This window comes from Canis lupus, chromosome 12 (assembly GCF_048164855.1).
Source record: "Canis lupus baileyi chromosome 12, mCanLup2.hap1, whole genome shotgun sequence".
Classification (NCBI taxonomy): Eukaryota; Metazoa; Chordata; class Mammalia; order Carnivora; family Canidae; genus Canis; species Canis lupus.
Genome location: NC_132849.1, coordinates 43,656,570 through 43,672,302, shown reverse-complemented (window position 1 = coordinate 43,672,302; position 15,733 = coordinate 43,656,570). Strand labels below are relative to the sequence as shown.

General features: G+C 40.1%; 1 protein-coding gene across 8 annotated transcripts in view; it reads left to right on the top strand.

Moving 5' to 3' along the window:
* The window catches only part of ZNF512 (zinc finger protein 512), a 32,905-nt gene extending 20,417 nt beyond the window's left edge, over positions 1-12,488 (top strand). For 6 of the 8 annotated variants that reach the window (XM_072771457.1, XM_072771454.1, XM_072771455.1 and 3 more), the window contains 4 exons: positions 4,563-4,664; positions 5,799-5,861; positions 6,969-7,067; positions 10,460-12,488. In XM_072771457.1, coding sequence (XP_072627558.1) covers positions 4,563-4,664; positions 5,799-5,861; positions 6,969-7,067; positions 10,460-10,768 — 573 coding nt within the window. In that variant the 3' untranslated portion in view covers positions 10,769-12,488. The remainder of the gene's footprint in view (positions 1-4,562; positions 4,665-5,798; positions 5,862-6,968; positions 7,068-10,459) is intronic. The other 2 variants (XM_072771456.1, XM_072771461.1) reach the window with 1 other exon arrangement.
* Positions 12,489-15,733: the final 3,245 nt, after the last annotated feature.

Genomic DNA, 15,733 nt, shown 5'->3' with positions numbered 1-15,733 from the left:
ATTAAAGTCAAAATGATGATTAACATTGAGGTATCTCACTCTCACCCCATCCTTGTTGTCTTGTCTCCATGGTTAACCATTCTCAAGATTTCTGTGTCCTGCCAATGTTTCTTTTCTTTATCTATTTTTTTTCCCTGCCAGTGTTTCTTGATGCAAACACAAGCAATATTGTCTAGGAAAAGCTCTTGTGTTTTCCTTTCCTCTCACGCTACTACACACTTAAGCTTTGACATCAGATGTGTGGGTTTGTCCCATACAGACCAATTTTCTATCACCACCTGGGCATCCTACAAATAATTCAGTTCGACATTATCTATCTGGACTTGGTGGCAGATCCTACAAGTTAAGGGCTCAGTCCCACAGGACTGCTCCAATTTCAGATGCCAATCGCAAGTCTCAGTTTGCCACCTGTGCTTCTGAGCGATTAGCTATAAATTGGGGTTCCTATAACCCCATCCTTGGTTTTGGTAATTTGCTAGAATGGCTCACAGAACTCAGGGAAACACATTTACTGGTTTGTTATAAAGAATATAATAAAACCTACAGATGAAAAATCAGATGAAGAAATTTATATAGAGTGAGGTCTGGAAGAGTCCCAAGCACAGTAGGAGCTCCTGGCCCTGTGGAGTTGGGGGTGCATCACCCTCTTGGCCATATATATGTTCTGAGGAAGCTCTTTGAACCCCATAATTTTGGGATTTTTAGGGAGGTTTCATCACATAGGCACGATTGATTAACTCCATTTCTAGTCCCTTTGCCTTTCCAGAGAATGGGGAATTGGTCTGAAAGTGCCAAACTTCAAATCATGGCTTGGTCTTTCTGGTGGCTAGCCCCTCCCAAGGAGCCCACCAAGAATTGCCTCAGTAGAATAAAAGTTACTCCTTTTCCAAGGGATTTGTGAGCTTTGTGTCAAATACTGGTATTAGTTAGGAATTTAGGTGTTTTAAGAGCTCCCTGTTGGGAACCAGGTTCAAAGACTAATTAGTAACAGGAGCTGAGGGCAGAGGCCAATAAATATTTTTTATCTCACAAATAAATATTTCTTTTAGAAGAAACCATTTTATTTGGAAATAATTTTAGATTTACAGCCATTGCAGAATTAGTACAGAATTTCCATATGCTTTTCACCCGACTTCCTCTAATGTCAACATCTTCCGTAACCGATAGCATAGGATCCCATCACATGATCCCACCAGGATCCCACATTTAATTCTCTTTACCGTGGCTTCTTCGTCTCCTCTCATCTGTTATAATTCTTCTGGCTTTTTGTTGTTGTTTGTTTTTCTGTGTTTTTTACACTTTTGAAGAGGACGGGCTGGTTATTTTGTAGAATATCCCTCATATGGATTTGTCTAGTGTTTTCTTGAGATTGGATTGAGGGTTACATGTTTTTGTCAAGAATACCACAGTGTTACACCGTATCAGGAGGTATATGATATTGGTGTGTCTTTTTACTGATAACTTTGATCACTTGATGAGGGTGTTGCCCAATTTTCTCCAAGGCAAAATTATATTTCCCCCCCTGTAATTAGTGAATATTTTGGGGGGAGATTGACAGTATGCAACTAGTTTGTGTCTTATCATACTTCTGCCCACTTACCATAGCATCCATCAGTGATTCTTGTCTGCAATAATTATAATTATTATTATGGTGGTTTGCCTAATGATGGTTAGTGTTTCCATTATTTCTTCCATAGTTATTAATTGGAATTCTACTGTGAGAAAGATATGTCCTTTTTTTTTTTGATATGTCCTTTTATTCTATTAATCTGTTTATATCCATATGGACTCATGGATATTTTATTGTAGCATTATCATCCAGTGCTATTATTGTTGTTCAATTTATAGCTCAAATTGTCTCAGATTTGGTCATCAAGAGCTCTTCCAAGTGGGTTCCTATGTCTTTTTGAAATGCTTCTATCATTTTTTGAGCCCTTTTTTTTTGTTTTGACACCTCGAGATGCTATAGGGTCATCTCATATATTCCCTGTCCCAGACCTGGAATCAACCATTTCTCTAAGGAATCCGGATTTCTTTTATTGGAGAATATATTTAAAAACCAAGATTTGAATGCTGGGTGTACTCATTCCTGCTAGGGTGTCATTGTTTCTGGGCCCTCTTAGTGGATAGAGCTAGGATCTATATGTATATTCATGGATACATGCACACACTCTGTTCTTTTTTAAAAAGATTTTATTTATCCATTTATTTAAGGGAGAGAGAGAGAGAGAAGAGAAAGAGAGAGCAGGGGGAGGAGCAGAGGGAGAAGGATAAGCAGACTCCATGCTGAGTGCAGAGCCTGACGTGGGCTTGATCCCATGACCCTGAGATCATGTCCTGCGCCAACATCAAGAGTCGGATGCGTAACTGACTGAGCTACTCACTCCCCTCTGTGTTCATGTCTGTCTGGGTATCAGTGTACAGATTTAAGGCCATGATACCTTCAATTCCAATCCAACACAAGTTTCATTCTTGCCTTCCTCTGTGCTTATTTCTAACTTCTTTCTCCAACAGTGAGAGACCTCTCATAGTGTACAATATATTTACTTACTTGCTTAGTTCTAGTATAACCTAGTTTCACAATTGTTAACCCATACCCCTGTAAAAACAGATTTACTACCTAGAGAACAATATTTGTTATAGTTCTTTTAATCTTTAGCCTTACAGTATATAGTCAAAGTACTATTTTACAGTTACTTAGATTGGCTCCTTCCTCACTTCATTTGGTTTCTCATTTATCATCATTAGTTTCATGTGTTACTCTTACTACATTTTGGGTTCCCCCTACATCCCATTTAATTGAAATGAGTAATTTATCTTGGGAGTATGTGAAACATTACCGTGGTTCTAAAAGTCAGACCTGTACCAAAAGTCTTCTTAGAGAAGGGCTACTGCCCTCTTCCCAGCTGTCCCATTCCTAATACCCTTCTATTTCCATCCCGTTCCCACCCTGCTCCCTGCAAAGATAATCATGCTCAGTAGTTTCTGGTTTATCCTTCTTATATTTTTATGGGATGGATAACCAGATAATGCATATTTTCTTATATTCTTTTCTTTCTTACATAGATGCTTTTTTGTGTTTTGCTTTATTTCACTTAAAAGTCTGTCCTAGAAATCACTCCATATGTGCTCATAGATTATTCTCATTTCTGCATAAATATGATAGTTTATGAATATAATAGCTTATGTAAATATTCTGCTATCACTATAAAAGGATTTTATTTTATTATTTAAAGATTTTATTTATTTCCTCATGAGAGACACACAGAGAGAGAGAGAGAGAGAGAGAGAACCAGAGACACAGGCAGAGGGAGAAGCAGGCTCCACGCAGGGAGCCTGACATGGGAGTGGATCCCAGGTCTCCAGGATCAGGCCCTTGGCTGAAGGTGGCGCCAAACCGCTGAGCCACCGGGCTGCCCCGCTATAAAAGGATTTTAGATGGTCCCATATACACTAGCTGCAGAGGAGAGGAGGTACTTACAAATGAAGCCAGCTCTGTGCTCTGATTGCTTTTATAGATTTGTCAGCGTTTCCTGAAGGTGACTTCCTTACTTCCCCTGACCTCTATGGGCTTTGGCTCTGTTTTTCTATCTCAGTATCTGTTTCAGATACTTAAATTTTTCAAGCAGGAGGATTGTTTTCTCACTGGAAACATAGCTATTACTTGTGGTGGGCTTTGTGAGAACTGTCTCTCCAAGTGCCAGCTGTCTCTTTTCTGGAAACTACAGTTGTTGTTTTAAGAAGAGACTAACCTGGAGCTCCAGTCGCGCAATCGTTAGTGCGCAGTACTTCTGCGAAGAGACTAACCTGTGTCAAAGCACATGAAGGCAAGTGCGAGGAATAGTTAATTCTCCTCTCAGGCAGTATCAGGAAAGATAGTGTATTCCATCCCCTGAGTTCTCTCACATCTTTTATTTTCACATTCTTGTTTTAAAATGTTTCACATTTTTAGGTTGAATCTCAGTGTTTGTGTTTGAATTTAAAAATACCCAGAATTAACGTGACACTTCTGAAGAAAAAGGAGAAATGTAGAGGAGCAGGGAACAGACATTAAAACCACTCAAAATTCCACCACCCAGAGATGACTACTGTTAACGTGTTCATTTATAACCTTCTAGCCTTTTCCCAATTTACATATATTTCTATCAAATGTATTATATATGTGCATGTATGTATGTACCCTGTGTTTAAGTATACAATAATAAGTATAATTTACATGTAGTACATATTTGTATCCCTGGGGGTTTTTTTTGTAACAAGTGTTTTAGCTGTATAAATGCTCTGTCAGTAGCTTTTTCAAACTATAGATGAAGTGCCATATCTGAAAATCTCCTGCCCTCTGTTAAAAATCAAACTATTCTAAGATTAAATTATAGAAAATTATACTTACCAGTGTTGGGTAAATTTGTACTTAAAGGCTCATACCTACTACAGTTTTTTTGCACGTGAAAGGATGCTTGTCGAACTCCAGAATTACATAACCTGAATAGTTGGGTGTGAAACTTTTGGGGTATTTTGGTTGGAAGCTGGGTTCCTCCAATAAAATATTTCTTGTCTCGTAGTTAAAATATACTCGCCCTGGGCTGCCTACCTTCAGCCAGGAAGTGCTACACAAATGGAAGTCAGATATCAAGAAATACCATCGCATTCAGTGCCCTAACCAGGTGGTTCTTTCTCATTTTTTTATTCCGTAAATGTTTATCAAACTGCTGTTTCAGTTATTTATTCCGTCATGATGAAGTACATGAACCTCAGTGGCTTAAAACCTCAGTTATTTTATTTGTTCAGAATTCTATAAATCAGTAATTCTGCCAGGGCTCAAAGAACATTCTCCTGTCATACGTGGCATCAAGTGGGATCATTTGTAGGTTGTATTTAGCCGCAAGCTCAGATGGGACCTGATGTCCAAGATGGCTTCTGTGCAGCCAATTGAGCTGGGAGCTCGGCTGTCCACATGGCCTCTCTCCATCAGGGTGTAGTGGGTTACCAGCAGGGCACATGGCAACTGACTTTTCAGAGTATCCCAGGAACACGAAGATGGAAGCCGCAGATCTCTTAAGGCCTAGCTTCAGAATTTGTTCAACATCATTTCCATGGGATTCTATTGGTCAGAGGAATTACAGGGTTCACCCAATTTCAAAGGGAGGGTAAGTAGCCTCCACTTCTTGCAGGAAAGAGTGGCAGAGAATTTCCAGCCATCTTCTACTCTACCACAACCATATATGCAGAACTTTGGGAAGAAGCAAATACACAAGAAATAGAGGACACCTTTGTACTGAAGAAGGCAGATTTTTTTTTTTAATTTTTTTAAAAATTTTATTTATTTATGATAGTCACAGAGAGAGAGAGAGAGGCAGAGACACAGGCAGAGGGAGAAGCAGGCTCCATGCACCGGGAGCCTGACGTGGGATTCGATCCCGGGTCTCCAGGATCGCGCCCTGGGCCAAAGGCAGGCGCCAAACCGCTGCGCCACCCAGGGATCCCAAGAAGGCAGATTTTAAAAAAATATCTAACTGCAATTTTCTGTTTCTCAGAGTGTCAGAGAAAAAGTAGCAGGGAAGAGAGTATCTTAAGCTTTTCTCAACAACTTGTTCACCATTTGTTTTTAAACCTTTCTTTGGTTTTCTTTTTTGCTTTTGTGGCTTGTGTGTGAATTTTTTTCCTGTTTGGTTTGTAACGTGATTTATTGGGCTTCTTCCTCCAAATGTAGGGCTGGTCAGTGTAAATAAATGGCCAGGTTGCTAAGAGAAGGATGCGGTTTGCTATAGTTTTCATGGATTTCTTCTTCTCTTTTTCAGGGTTGTGAAGCGGTCTACAGTAGTGTATCAGGCCTTAAAGCTCACCTAGGCTCTTGTACCTTGGTTTGTAACTTTCTGAACTATTTATCTTAACATGACGTCTAAAATAGTCTGACATGGAAGAGAATTCAGTTTAGATGAACAGCTAGTTGTCCTGTTTGCCATTATCTTCAGAGGCTGGCTTAGTTTTTTCATGTCCTAAAGATGCTTGGTCTGTTATTAGAGGGGATGCCCGGATATGTTCAAGATACAGGAAAAGCCAACATAGCCTTAAGTCTTATCAGTTAAGGAATTTGGAGAAATATATTATTCATTTTAGTCTCTACCAGGGATTTAACATCTTCCACCTGAGCCTCTCCTGCCTTGGGGCTTCCCTATCTTATCGGGCCTTAAACTTTCTTGAATCAACTTACATGTGTTTATCTGGATTGTTGAAGATCCTCTACTCCCATCTGAATTGTACTGGCCTCTGGGGATGAGAAGTAGGCTCTATCTGCTGTCAGGCAGATGGCTGTTCACCTCACTGAATCTTTTTTGTGTTGACCCAGGTGCCCTACAAACTGCTGTAACTTTTTAATTCCCATTCAGAAATATCTCTTCACACAAAAGGAGCCCCATGGGCACTCAGGGCTTCAGGAGTCAAGGCAGCACGGGAGTGTAGACATCCAAACCCCATCTGTCCAGGAATGCTTAGGAGTTTGTCATCATGATCTTAGTTTCAGAGTCCTTAACCTAGGTGTTGCAGATGATACTTCTCGAATTCTGGATGTCCAAGACACTCTTTGAAACAGTGGATTATGGTGGGAAGAATTATATGCATTGGTGCCTCTGGTGAACCTCAGGAGTCCAAGAGTCATTCCAAGAGAACCAGGAAGGGAAAGAAACAAGGAAGTTAGAAAAGTGTGACATGTTTTATAGCAAAAGAAGGAGAACCTCAGTTTGTGTTGAATGGGTGGGGGTATTATGTATAGAATTATAAGTAGGATAGATTTATAGTGGTGATAGTCTGCCCAACCGAGTTTTCCTAAATGTATTGCTGTTTTGGATTTTCTTCCTTCTTTGCTGAAGTAAAATCCCCGCCCTTTCTGTCTCTTAACAATCTCCCACATGGCTCAGGTATGTGTTCCTGAATTTACGAGTAATTCTCTTTTCTTTCTCTCTTGAAAACAGGGAAACTTTGTGGCTGGAAAATACAAGTGTCTTCTGTGTCAAAAAGAATTTGTGTCAGAGAGTGGTGTCAAGTATCACATCAACTCTGTCCATGCTGAGGTGAGGTCCCTGCTTTCCCCGCCATGTTTTTGTGATCCTGTGGAACCCATACGTATGCGCCCCCAAAAGTGGATTTTGTGCGTTTTTATGGGCTGGGACTGTTGAGAAAAGGAATTTGAAAGTGCTTACCAGAGACAGAGTTAAAATACTTTGTGAAATTAGATGTGTAATTGTATTTTTATGTGAAAGCATTTGAAATCACTGTAAGTGTGAGCACCTCTGAGCTCTTGTGATTCTTTTAAATTCAGTTAAACCGGGATCCCTGGGTGGCGCAGCGGTTTGGCGCCTGCCTTTGGCCCAGGGCGCGATCCTAGAGACCCGGGATCGAATCCCACGTCAGGATCCGGTGCATGGAGCCTGCTTCTCCCTCTGCCTGTGTCTGCCTCTCTCTCTCTATCATAAATAAATAAAAATTTAAAAAAAATAAAATAAATAAATTCAGTTAAACCAAGAGTTTGGGCACTGGGCTGAGTTTATAGCTGTAGAATTCTTGTTTTATAGCAGTCTGTGTACTTCTGTTTTCTCCTATTCTAAGGCCTTTGAGCAATCTGTTTTTAATGTTTCAAATACTGCAAAGAAACGACGATAAGGGACATCAGTGAGACAAACTGGAGAAATTGGTATACTGGCTCTATTAAATAACAGTGATGAGTCAATGTTCATGTTCCCAAATGTGATCATTGTGTTGTAGCTGTGCAGAAGGCCCTTGTTCTCAGGCAGATCTATGCTAAAGTTTTTAGGGATGAAATATGTCTACAAATAACTTGCAAATGGTTCAGCAAAAGGAAGAGAAGAAGGAAGAAAGGGAAGAGAGGTAGGCAGTGGTAAATCTAGGATTCATTGAATTCTTGTCACTTTTCTTAAGGTCTGTAAATTTTCAAAATTAAAGAATCAATTCTGGGGTGCCTGGGTGGTTTAGTGGTTGAGCGTCTGCCTTTCACTCAAGTCATGATCCTGGGGTCCTGGGATGGAGTCCCATATTAGGCTCCTCACAGGGAGCATACTTCTCCCTCTATGTCTCTGCCTCTCTCAAAAAATAAATAAATAAATAAATAAATAAATAAATAAATAAATAAATAAATAAAAATAAAAAATAAAAAAATCAATTCTGCATAAAAATACTTTAAGTACAGAAAGTCAAGAGGTTTCTCTTGGGGCAAGTTTTTAGTTATACAGGTCAATAGAGAAATTGTTTCCTGTGTAATTAAATACCTGTATTTCAAAAGCTTAAGGAGTAGAGTGTGCATTCTCTTGGAATATCTTACCGCAGAAGCTATTGTGGCCTAATAAGGAAATAGAGCAAACACCGTCAACTGTTTTCTGCCCTCACATTTAATAGTTCTTAACGCTATGGGCTATAGTTAGTGTCATGAAATGTGGTCTCTGTTGTTTTACAGGTTTAAGCTTTGGGAATCGCTTTCTATACCTGAGATTTCCTCTGGAAGGCAGTCGGTCATATCTTTCTCATAGTAATAGTGTAAATACTTCAGGAAGTATTTAAAAGATAATTAATCTCCTAACAAAATCCAGCCTTTATGTAGTGAGCCTATTTCTCCAATTTCTTCTTAAAAAGTTGGAAACAACAAATTTCACTTGGTTTGGAGTTTGTTCTCCAAGTCTTATTAGTTCAATGATTTGTGCCTATATTTATAAATTATACGTGGTGGTAAAAGATTTTCACTCTGTTCCTCCCTCTCTGCCTCACATATTCTGAAGCTACTTTTCTTCAACAGAAATTTTCAAATACATGAAAATGGACAGAATAGTATAATGAACAGCCTAACAGACATCAGTGTGTGGCCAATCTTCTTTTCCTTTATAATCACACCCACTTTTCTTGTCCCCTAAAGGCTTATTTTAAAGCAAATTCCACATACCATGTCAACTGTCACTGCTTCTTTTGATGTGTGTGTCTAAAATATAAGGACTTCTAAAAATGTATAAGCACAACCATCATTACACATAAAAAATTAGCAAAGAATAGTTCTTGAATATCATCATATACCTAGTCATTATTGAAATTATTTAAATTTCCTTGATTGCCTCCTAATTTTTTTTCAGAGATGGCTTGTTCAGGAGGAAGAAAAAAAAATGTCCGTGTACTGTGTATTTTAATCTAGAGTGCTATCCAATAGAAATGTAATGTGAGTCTGTATATAATTTCAGATTTCCTAGTACACACATTCTAAAAATTTTTTTAAATAAAAATAGGTGAAATTAATGTTGATAATATATTTTATTTAACCTAGTGTACCTAAAATATTATCCTTTAAACATGTAGTTAATAAAAATTAATGAGATACTTTACATTTTTTCATACTAAGTCTTTGAAATACAATGTGTATTTTTTATATTGAAAGCATATCTCAATTGCAGGTCTAGAAGTTTCCCCTACTCCCCCTTTTTATATGTTGGAGAAACGGTCATTTGTCACATGTGTATACACATTTTGGATTTTGCTGAGTGCATTCCTGTGGTGGTGGTGGTCCTCTCTCAGGGTATTTCCTGTGAATCAGTAGTTAGACCTAGAAGACTGATCAGATCACTTGATTTCAATTGAAATCCTCCCACCCTCCCTTCCTTCCCTCCCTTCCTTCCTTCCTTCCTTCCTTCCTTCCTTCCTTCCTTCCTTCCTTCCTTCCTTCTTCCCCAAGAGTGTTTCATAATTGGATTGCATGTTCCTCAACTGTTAATTTTTTAAACTGAGTCTCAGAGAGGTTGAGTAATTTCCCCATGGTCACAGAGCCAGAAACAGCTGAGATTTGCACTAAGACGGTCTGGCTGTAGAATGCATGCCCTTAACCACTATACTTTCATGAAATAAAAATGTCCTGTGGCCCGAAGCTTTATAGCTCATGAGATTTTTACAAAGGAGATAAATAAGTAGGATGATGCTAAGTGAACAGACTTTGTAGTTCACTTACTGAAGTATGAAGTACCCCAAATCGTGTGCTACACAATAAATGCTTATAATGACTACTCACTATTCTGTATTGAATTTCTCCCATTTAAAGTACAGAATTATAAGCTCTGGTTCCCTATCCGTTTCCTTCTTACTGTGTTCTGCCCTAGCCGTGCCTTTTAGAAAATCTTCTCGCACCCAGGGCGCCTGGGTGGCTCACTCGGTTGAGCATGGGATTCTTGATGTCATCTCAGGTCATGATCTTAGGGTCGCGGGATCGAGCCCCAGCCTAGGGCTCCATGCTTGGTGGGAGGGGTGGGTATCTGCTGGAGATTCTCTCTTGCCCTCTGCCCCTCCCCGTCCTCATGCTCTCTTTCTCTGTCAAATAAATAAGTAAATCTTTCAAAAACGAAAGAATTTCTTCCCAAACCCATTCCTTGTGCTCTCTACTGTGTATTGACTGGATAATTTTTCCATTTTGCCTCTGTAGGACTGGTTCGTCGTAAACCCAACCACCACCAAAAGCTTTGAAAAGCTAATGAAGATAAAGCAGCGGCAGCAGGAAGAAGAAAAGCGGAGACAGCAGCACAGGAGCAGAAGGTCTCTGCGAAGGCTGCAGCAGCCAGGCATCCAGCTGCCTGAGGCGGAGCTGAGTCTTAGAGTAGGGAAGGATCAGAGGAGGAATAACGAGGAATTGCTAGTGTCGACCTCCTATAAGGAACCGGAGCAGGAGCCAGTGCCAGCACAGTTCCAGAAAGTAAAGCCCCCAAAGACTCATCATAAACGAGGAAGGAAATAGGCAGGCAGTGTGAAAGCTCCTAGAAGAGCAAATGGGATGCTGTTGTCACGGGGACCTGTGCTGGGAGGACTGAGTCACTGGGGCTGAGCGAGGAGAAATGTACTCTTTTGTTTGTGTAAGGCTGTGACTTTCTCAGCTCCTTCCTCCTGTGTAAATTTCACTGTTCTATTTATTCACTTTTACCCCACTCCCCCCCCACCCCCTCTTGGGTAGGTGTTCCTGCTATTCCTCATTGGAGTCCTCTTGTTGTTCTCTCATTTTGCCCAAAGAGCTCCCTCTTCAGGCCAACTGTGGGCCATTCTTGCTCTGTACAAAACTGAGAAACCCATTTGGTTGTCCTTTTCCTTCCCGGGCTATAGAATGTTCTTGGACTCTCCACTGATTAGTCATTCCATCATTTCGCTTATAAAACAATTCCAAATTAATTTTTAAGAATCATACAGATTTATCATTTTGTATTTGTGATATAACAATCCTAGAAGCTAGAACTGTTGTCACTCATGTAATAAGCTTATCCTGTCTCCCTGGGTAACAGATTTTATGGAGGCCGTTTGTTCTCTCTCAGTGTGGTTTTAGGATTGAAAGTAAGAAAATGGACTTAAGATGAAAAAGCTAGAACCTCTCTATGCTGGTTTTACTGGGAAGTGTTTCGTTTGTCCCAAGTAGCAGTGACTGGCTAGACCCACAAGCATGAAAAGCAGCCCAAACATCAAAATGTCCCAAACATGAAAATGATTGGAAAGCAGGAAGTAGACGAAGCAATAAATACTGCCTTGACTTTCCTAGGGCTTGAGTCCTCATCTGTTGCTATGATCAGTGTCCTCTGGGCGCTTGTGCCCCACCCCCAACCCCCCAACTCCCAACCCCCAGTTTTAAGGATGAAGAATTACCGCATCGCGCTTGATGTTTTGACACAGAATCCTAGTGTTCCTAGTAATGCCATAGACTGGCAGCCAAGGGGCACATTCCGTCTCCCCTGGGCTTGACCTCACTTGTTCGTCTACACCACGCTAAATCCTTATTCCTCCCCTTAGCCGACGTCTTGTCTTTTGGAGTTTTCTGAGAATATCGTCCTCTGTCCTCTTTTGTATGTGGCGTTTATCCTCTTTATATCTTGAGACTTGACACCAGATGTAGGTATTTCTCTGGTGTTGGAAAGAAAAATTCCTTTTCTGTACCTCATGCCTACCTGGTAATGTCTAGTGGGCTACTTTTCTTCTTCAAGGCTGGCTTTCTCTGGAGCATTGTTTAGAACAGCTCTGTTGTGTTTCTAGATTCTCTTCCCCTCTTCCATAAATATTGGTCTTATATATTCTTGCCAACTTTTGTGGCATATGCCACATAAAAAGCAAGGGCCCTTAACCCTGATATGGATAAATACTACCTTTTCAAATTCTGAAAGGCCGTTACTGCTCTTTAACTCTGTATTCTGTGCTGCTCCACATAGCTTTAAAATGTGGGCTTTTGTGAAGACCACTTTCAAACAAGGGAGCACTGAAACCAGATTTGGATACTGCCAGATAGATAGTTTTGAAACAGGTCAATGACGTGGTATGTCCAGTCTACCTTTTCATTTTCATTGGCAGTTGCACCCTTGAAACCCTTTCGGTAGGTGAGGATTGTCAGGGAGGAGAAATGAAGAAGCTATATTAATTTCTGGTGAGTAAGACTTGGGGAATGTTGGGCAATGACAAAAGAAATAAATGACTGTCGGTTAGAATGATGTTTCCAGGTGTTCATTGACTCCAACCTGCTGCCCGACTCCTTGCCGACACAGTGTATGGGGATAAGAAGATGGCTAGACATGGGAGTGGGTTTGAAATAAGTACCAAATGCGGTGTCTCAGTAGTTTTTTAGTTCCTGAAATGTGTTGGCTAAAACGAGTAATTTGTTTGAGGTTAAAGTGAATTAGTATAGGAAACTTGTCCAGTCTCATCTAGTGCCATTGTAGGCACTTTAAAAAAATTTTCCTTCCTGGGGTGCCTCGGTGGCTCAGTTGGTTAAGCACCTGACTTAGGTGTAGGTCATGATCTTGGGGTCCTGGGATCAAGCCCCACGTCGGGATCTTCACTTGGCAGGGAGTCAGCTTGTCCCTCTGCCCCTCCTCCTGCTCATGCTCTCTATCTCTCTCTCTCCTTCTCTTAAATAAAGAAAGAGGGCAGCCCCAGTGGCGCAGCGGTTTAGCGCCGCCTGCAGCCAGGTTGTGATCCTGGAGACTGGGGATCGAGTCCCATATCAGGCTTCTTGCATGGAGCCTGCCTCTCCCTCTGCCTGTGTCTCTGCCTCTCTCTCTCTCTCTCTCTCTCTCTCGTGTCCCTCATGAATAAATAAATAAAATCTTAAAAAAAAAAAAAAAGAAAGAAAGAAAATTTGTGAAAAAAACTTTTCCTTCCTGAGGCCAGGTCTCAGCAAGTCTCAGTAGAGAGTATCATAATCATTCTACTGAGTTTTTAAGTTTTTAAACAAAGTTCATTAGATTACAAATTTGACAATATCGAACATAGCCAGGTTGTAGCGAATGTGAACTCTCATGCACGGTTTGGAATGTAACATGGTACAATCACTTTGGAAAAGATTTGTTAGTATCTAGTCAAGCTGAAAATATGCCTTAAGATGCAGCAGTTTTACTCCTGGGTATATACAGAGGGAAATCCTCCTGCCCAGGTATACCAGGAGACATAAACAAAGAATGATACTGTAGTACGGTTGATACCACATAGCAGAGACGAATAGCTGTCCACCATAATCTGCTCTCACCTTACAGAGTTATAGGATTACAGGACAAATGGTTAGATTATGTTTCCCAGCTCTCTAACCCCCTGCCCCTGTATCGAAGGGGTAGCCAACTCACTTCTCTCCAGTAGAATGTGAATGGAAGTGAGGGTGTCACATCCAAGCTAGAATTTTTAAGAAAATGAGTGTACTTCTATGCTTCTTTTCCCCCTTCCTTGGGCCAGATGCAGATGATAAAATGGCTTTAGAGGGTGGCAGAGCACAAAGTGGAAAATGGTTGATGCCCCGAATCACCCCATGAAGAACTAATCACCAACCAGGAACATCTATCTGAAGAGAAAAAAGATCTGTTATTTGAGGCACTATACCTTCTTGGGTCTCTTTGTTAACCTACTTTAAAACTAATCTAATCTTCCATCAGGAGAAGGGATAAATCGGGATACAGTTATATACTGAAATACTATACAGCGATAAAATTAAGGCTCCTTGTTTCATGAATACATCTCAAAAATAATTCCTGGGAAAAGCAAGTTACAGAATACATGAAGTAGGCCATTTATATAAGGCTTAAAGACAATGCTCTATATGGTTTATGGATATATAAAAATATATTTATATGCTATATATGTAAATATGTGTATGTAGTATACATTTATAGTTTAATATCATATGTATATGTATACGTGGCATGAAAACATGCACAGGAATGATAAACACCAAATTTAGGACAGTGCTTCTGGGACTCAGAAGGACTACAAGTGAATTTTTAAGTTCTTATTTCTTAAGGTGGGTAGTGAGTTTGTTCTGATCTTCTGTATTTTGTGTCTGAAATACTTCTTTTAAAAAATCAGTGCCCACAAATTGTTCTGCTCACCTCCTTTAATAGGGAACACCTTAGAAATGTTACTTGTCTTAACCTTTCATTTTCCCTTCACTCTTTAGTCTGCTCTTCTTTCTATTTACGTCTATTTCAGCCGCCCTACTCCAAACCATCATCACCTCTTGCCTAGACTATAAGTTTCCTAATTGTTACCTTCTGATTTTTACTGGTTTGGATACACTCCACATAACAGCCTTAGTGAGTTTTTAAACTTGTAAATCAGAGCTCGTTCACCAGCTCAAAGCCTGCTGGTTTCCCATTCCACTTAGAATCCAAGTCACTCCCTCCTTGTCCCACAAGGCCTTCTCCTCCTCCTGCCAACCCATTTAGCCTCTTCTTCCCCTACTCCTTTGTTCTCTGACCATTCCCCAGCTACCCTTTAGCCATATTGACCTTTTTGTTCCTGGAACCTAGTAAGCTCATTCCCATCTTAGGACCTTTGCATACACTGTTCCCATTGCCTGGAATGGCTTCTTCCTTGGGCTTTGCAAGGTAGGCTTCATTGTATCATTTAGGTCTTAACCTACATTTCACCTCGGAGGTCCTTTTCCACCTAAATGCACTTTCTGTAACATCACTGTGTTTAGTTTTCTTCATTGCAAAGCAGATTCAAAGTAGATTGAAGTATTAGTTGGCCAGCCTACTGCTCACTTGCAGGTATGCATTTCAAATTATCTTTATCAGATGATTCACTCTCTAAATAGTCTTCAGGCTCTCAAAGCCTCACTTGGAAAGGGACAGACGTAAAGCAGCAATACACCAGATTCATGATCTGGGATAATAGGAATGAAAAAGAAACGTATGAGATGGAAATTATCCACTCCCCACTTAGGTAACTGGGACAGCAAAGGCAGGAGGGAAATTAACAGCAGAATACTAAGATTCTAAATCCCTCTTGCTTTCTAACTCCTTATCGAGCCTTGGTATGTATTTTCCTACGCTTTTTGGCACATTTTTGCATCTACAGAGAATAAGGCTTCAAATTTGTGTTGGTTACCATATTTTCCAGATTCAGTCTTTCTGTATTTTCGGCTCAAGAACTGAAGGTTAAGTTACCTGCATACTATCTAAAATTCTACTTTCTGTATTGAAATTGGTTTTATTATATCCATACTAGTATGAATGAGATATACAGAAGCAGTAGTAAGAGAAAAGTGATGAAACAGGAAATCCGTTACTGGGGAAAAGTCAACGGATACAGTATAATCTAAGGTTTTTATTTCTAATAAGCTACACATTAAAAACATTGTTAAAGGTAGACGGTGAAGGCATTGAGGGAGAAAAAACGTTTTACTCCACAATTTTAAAGGAATTCATTTTTACCTAGGCATGAAACTGAAAACTCAGGAAAA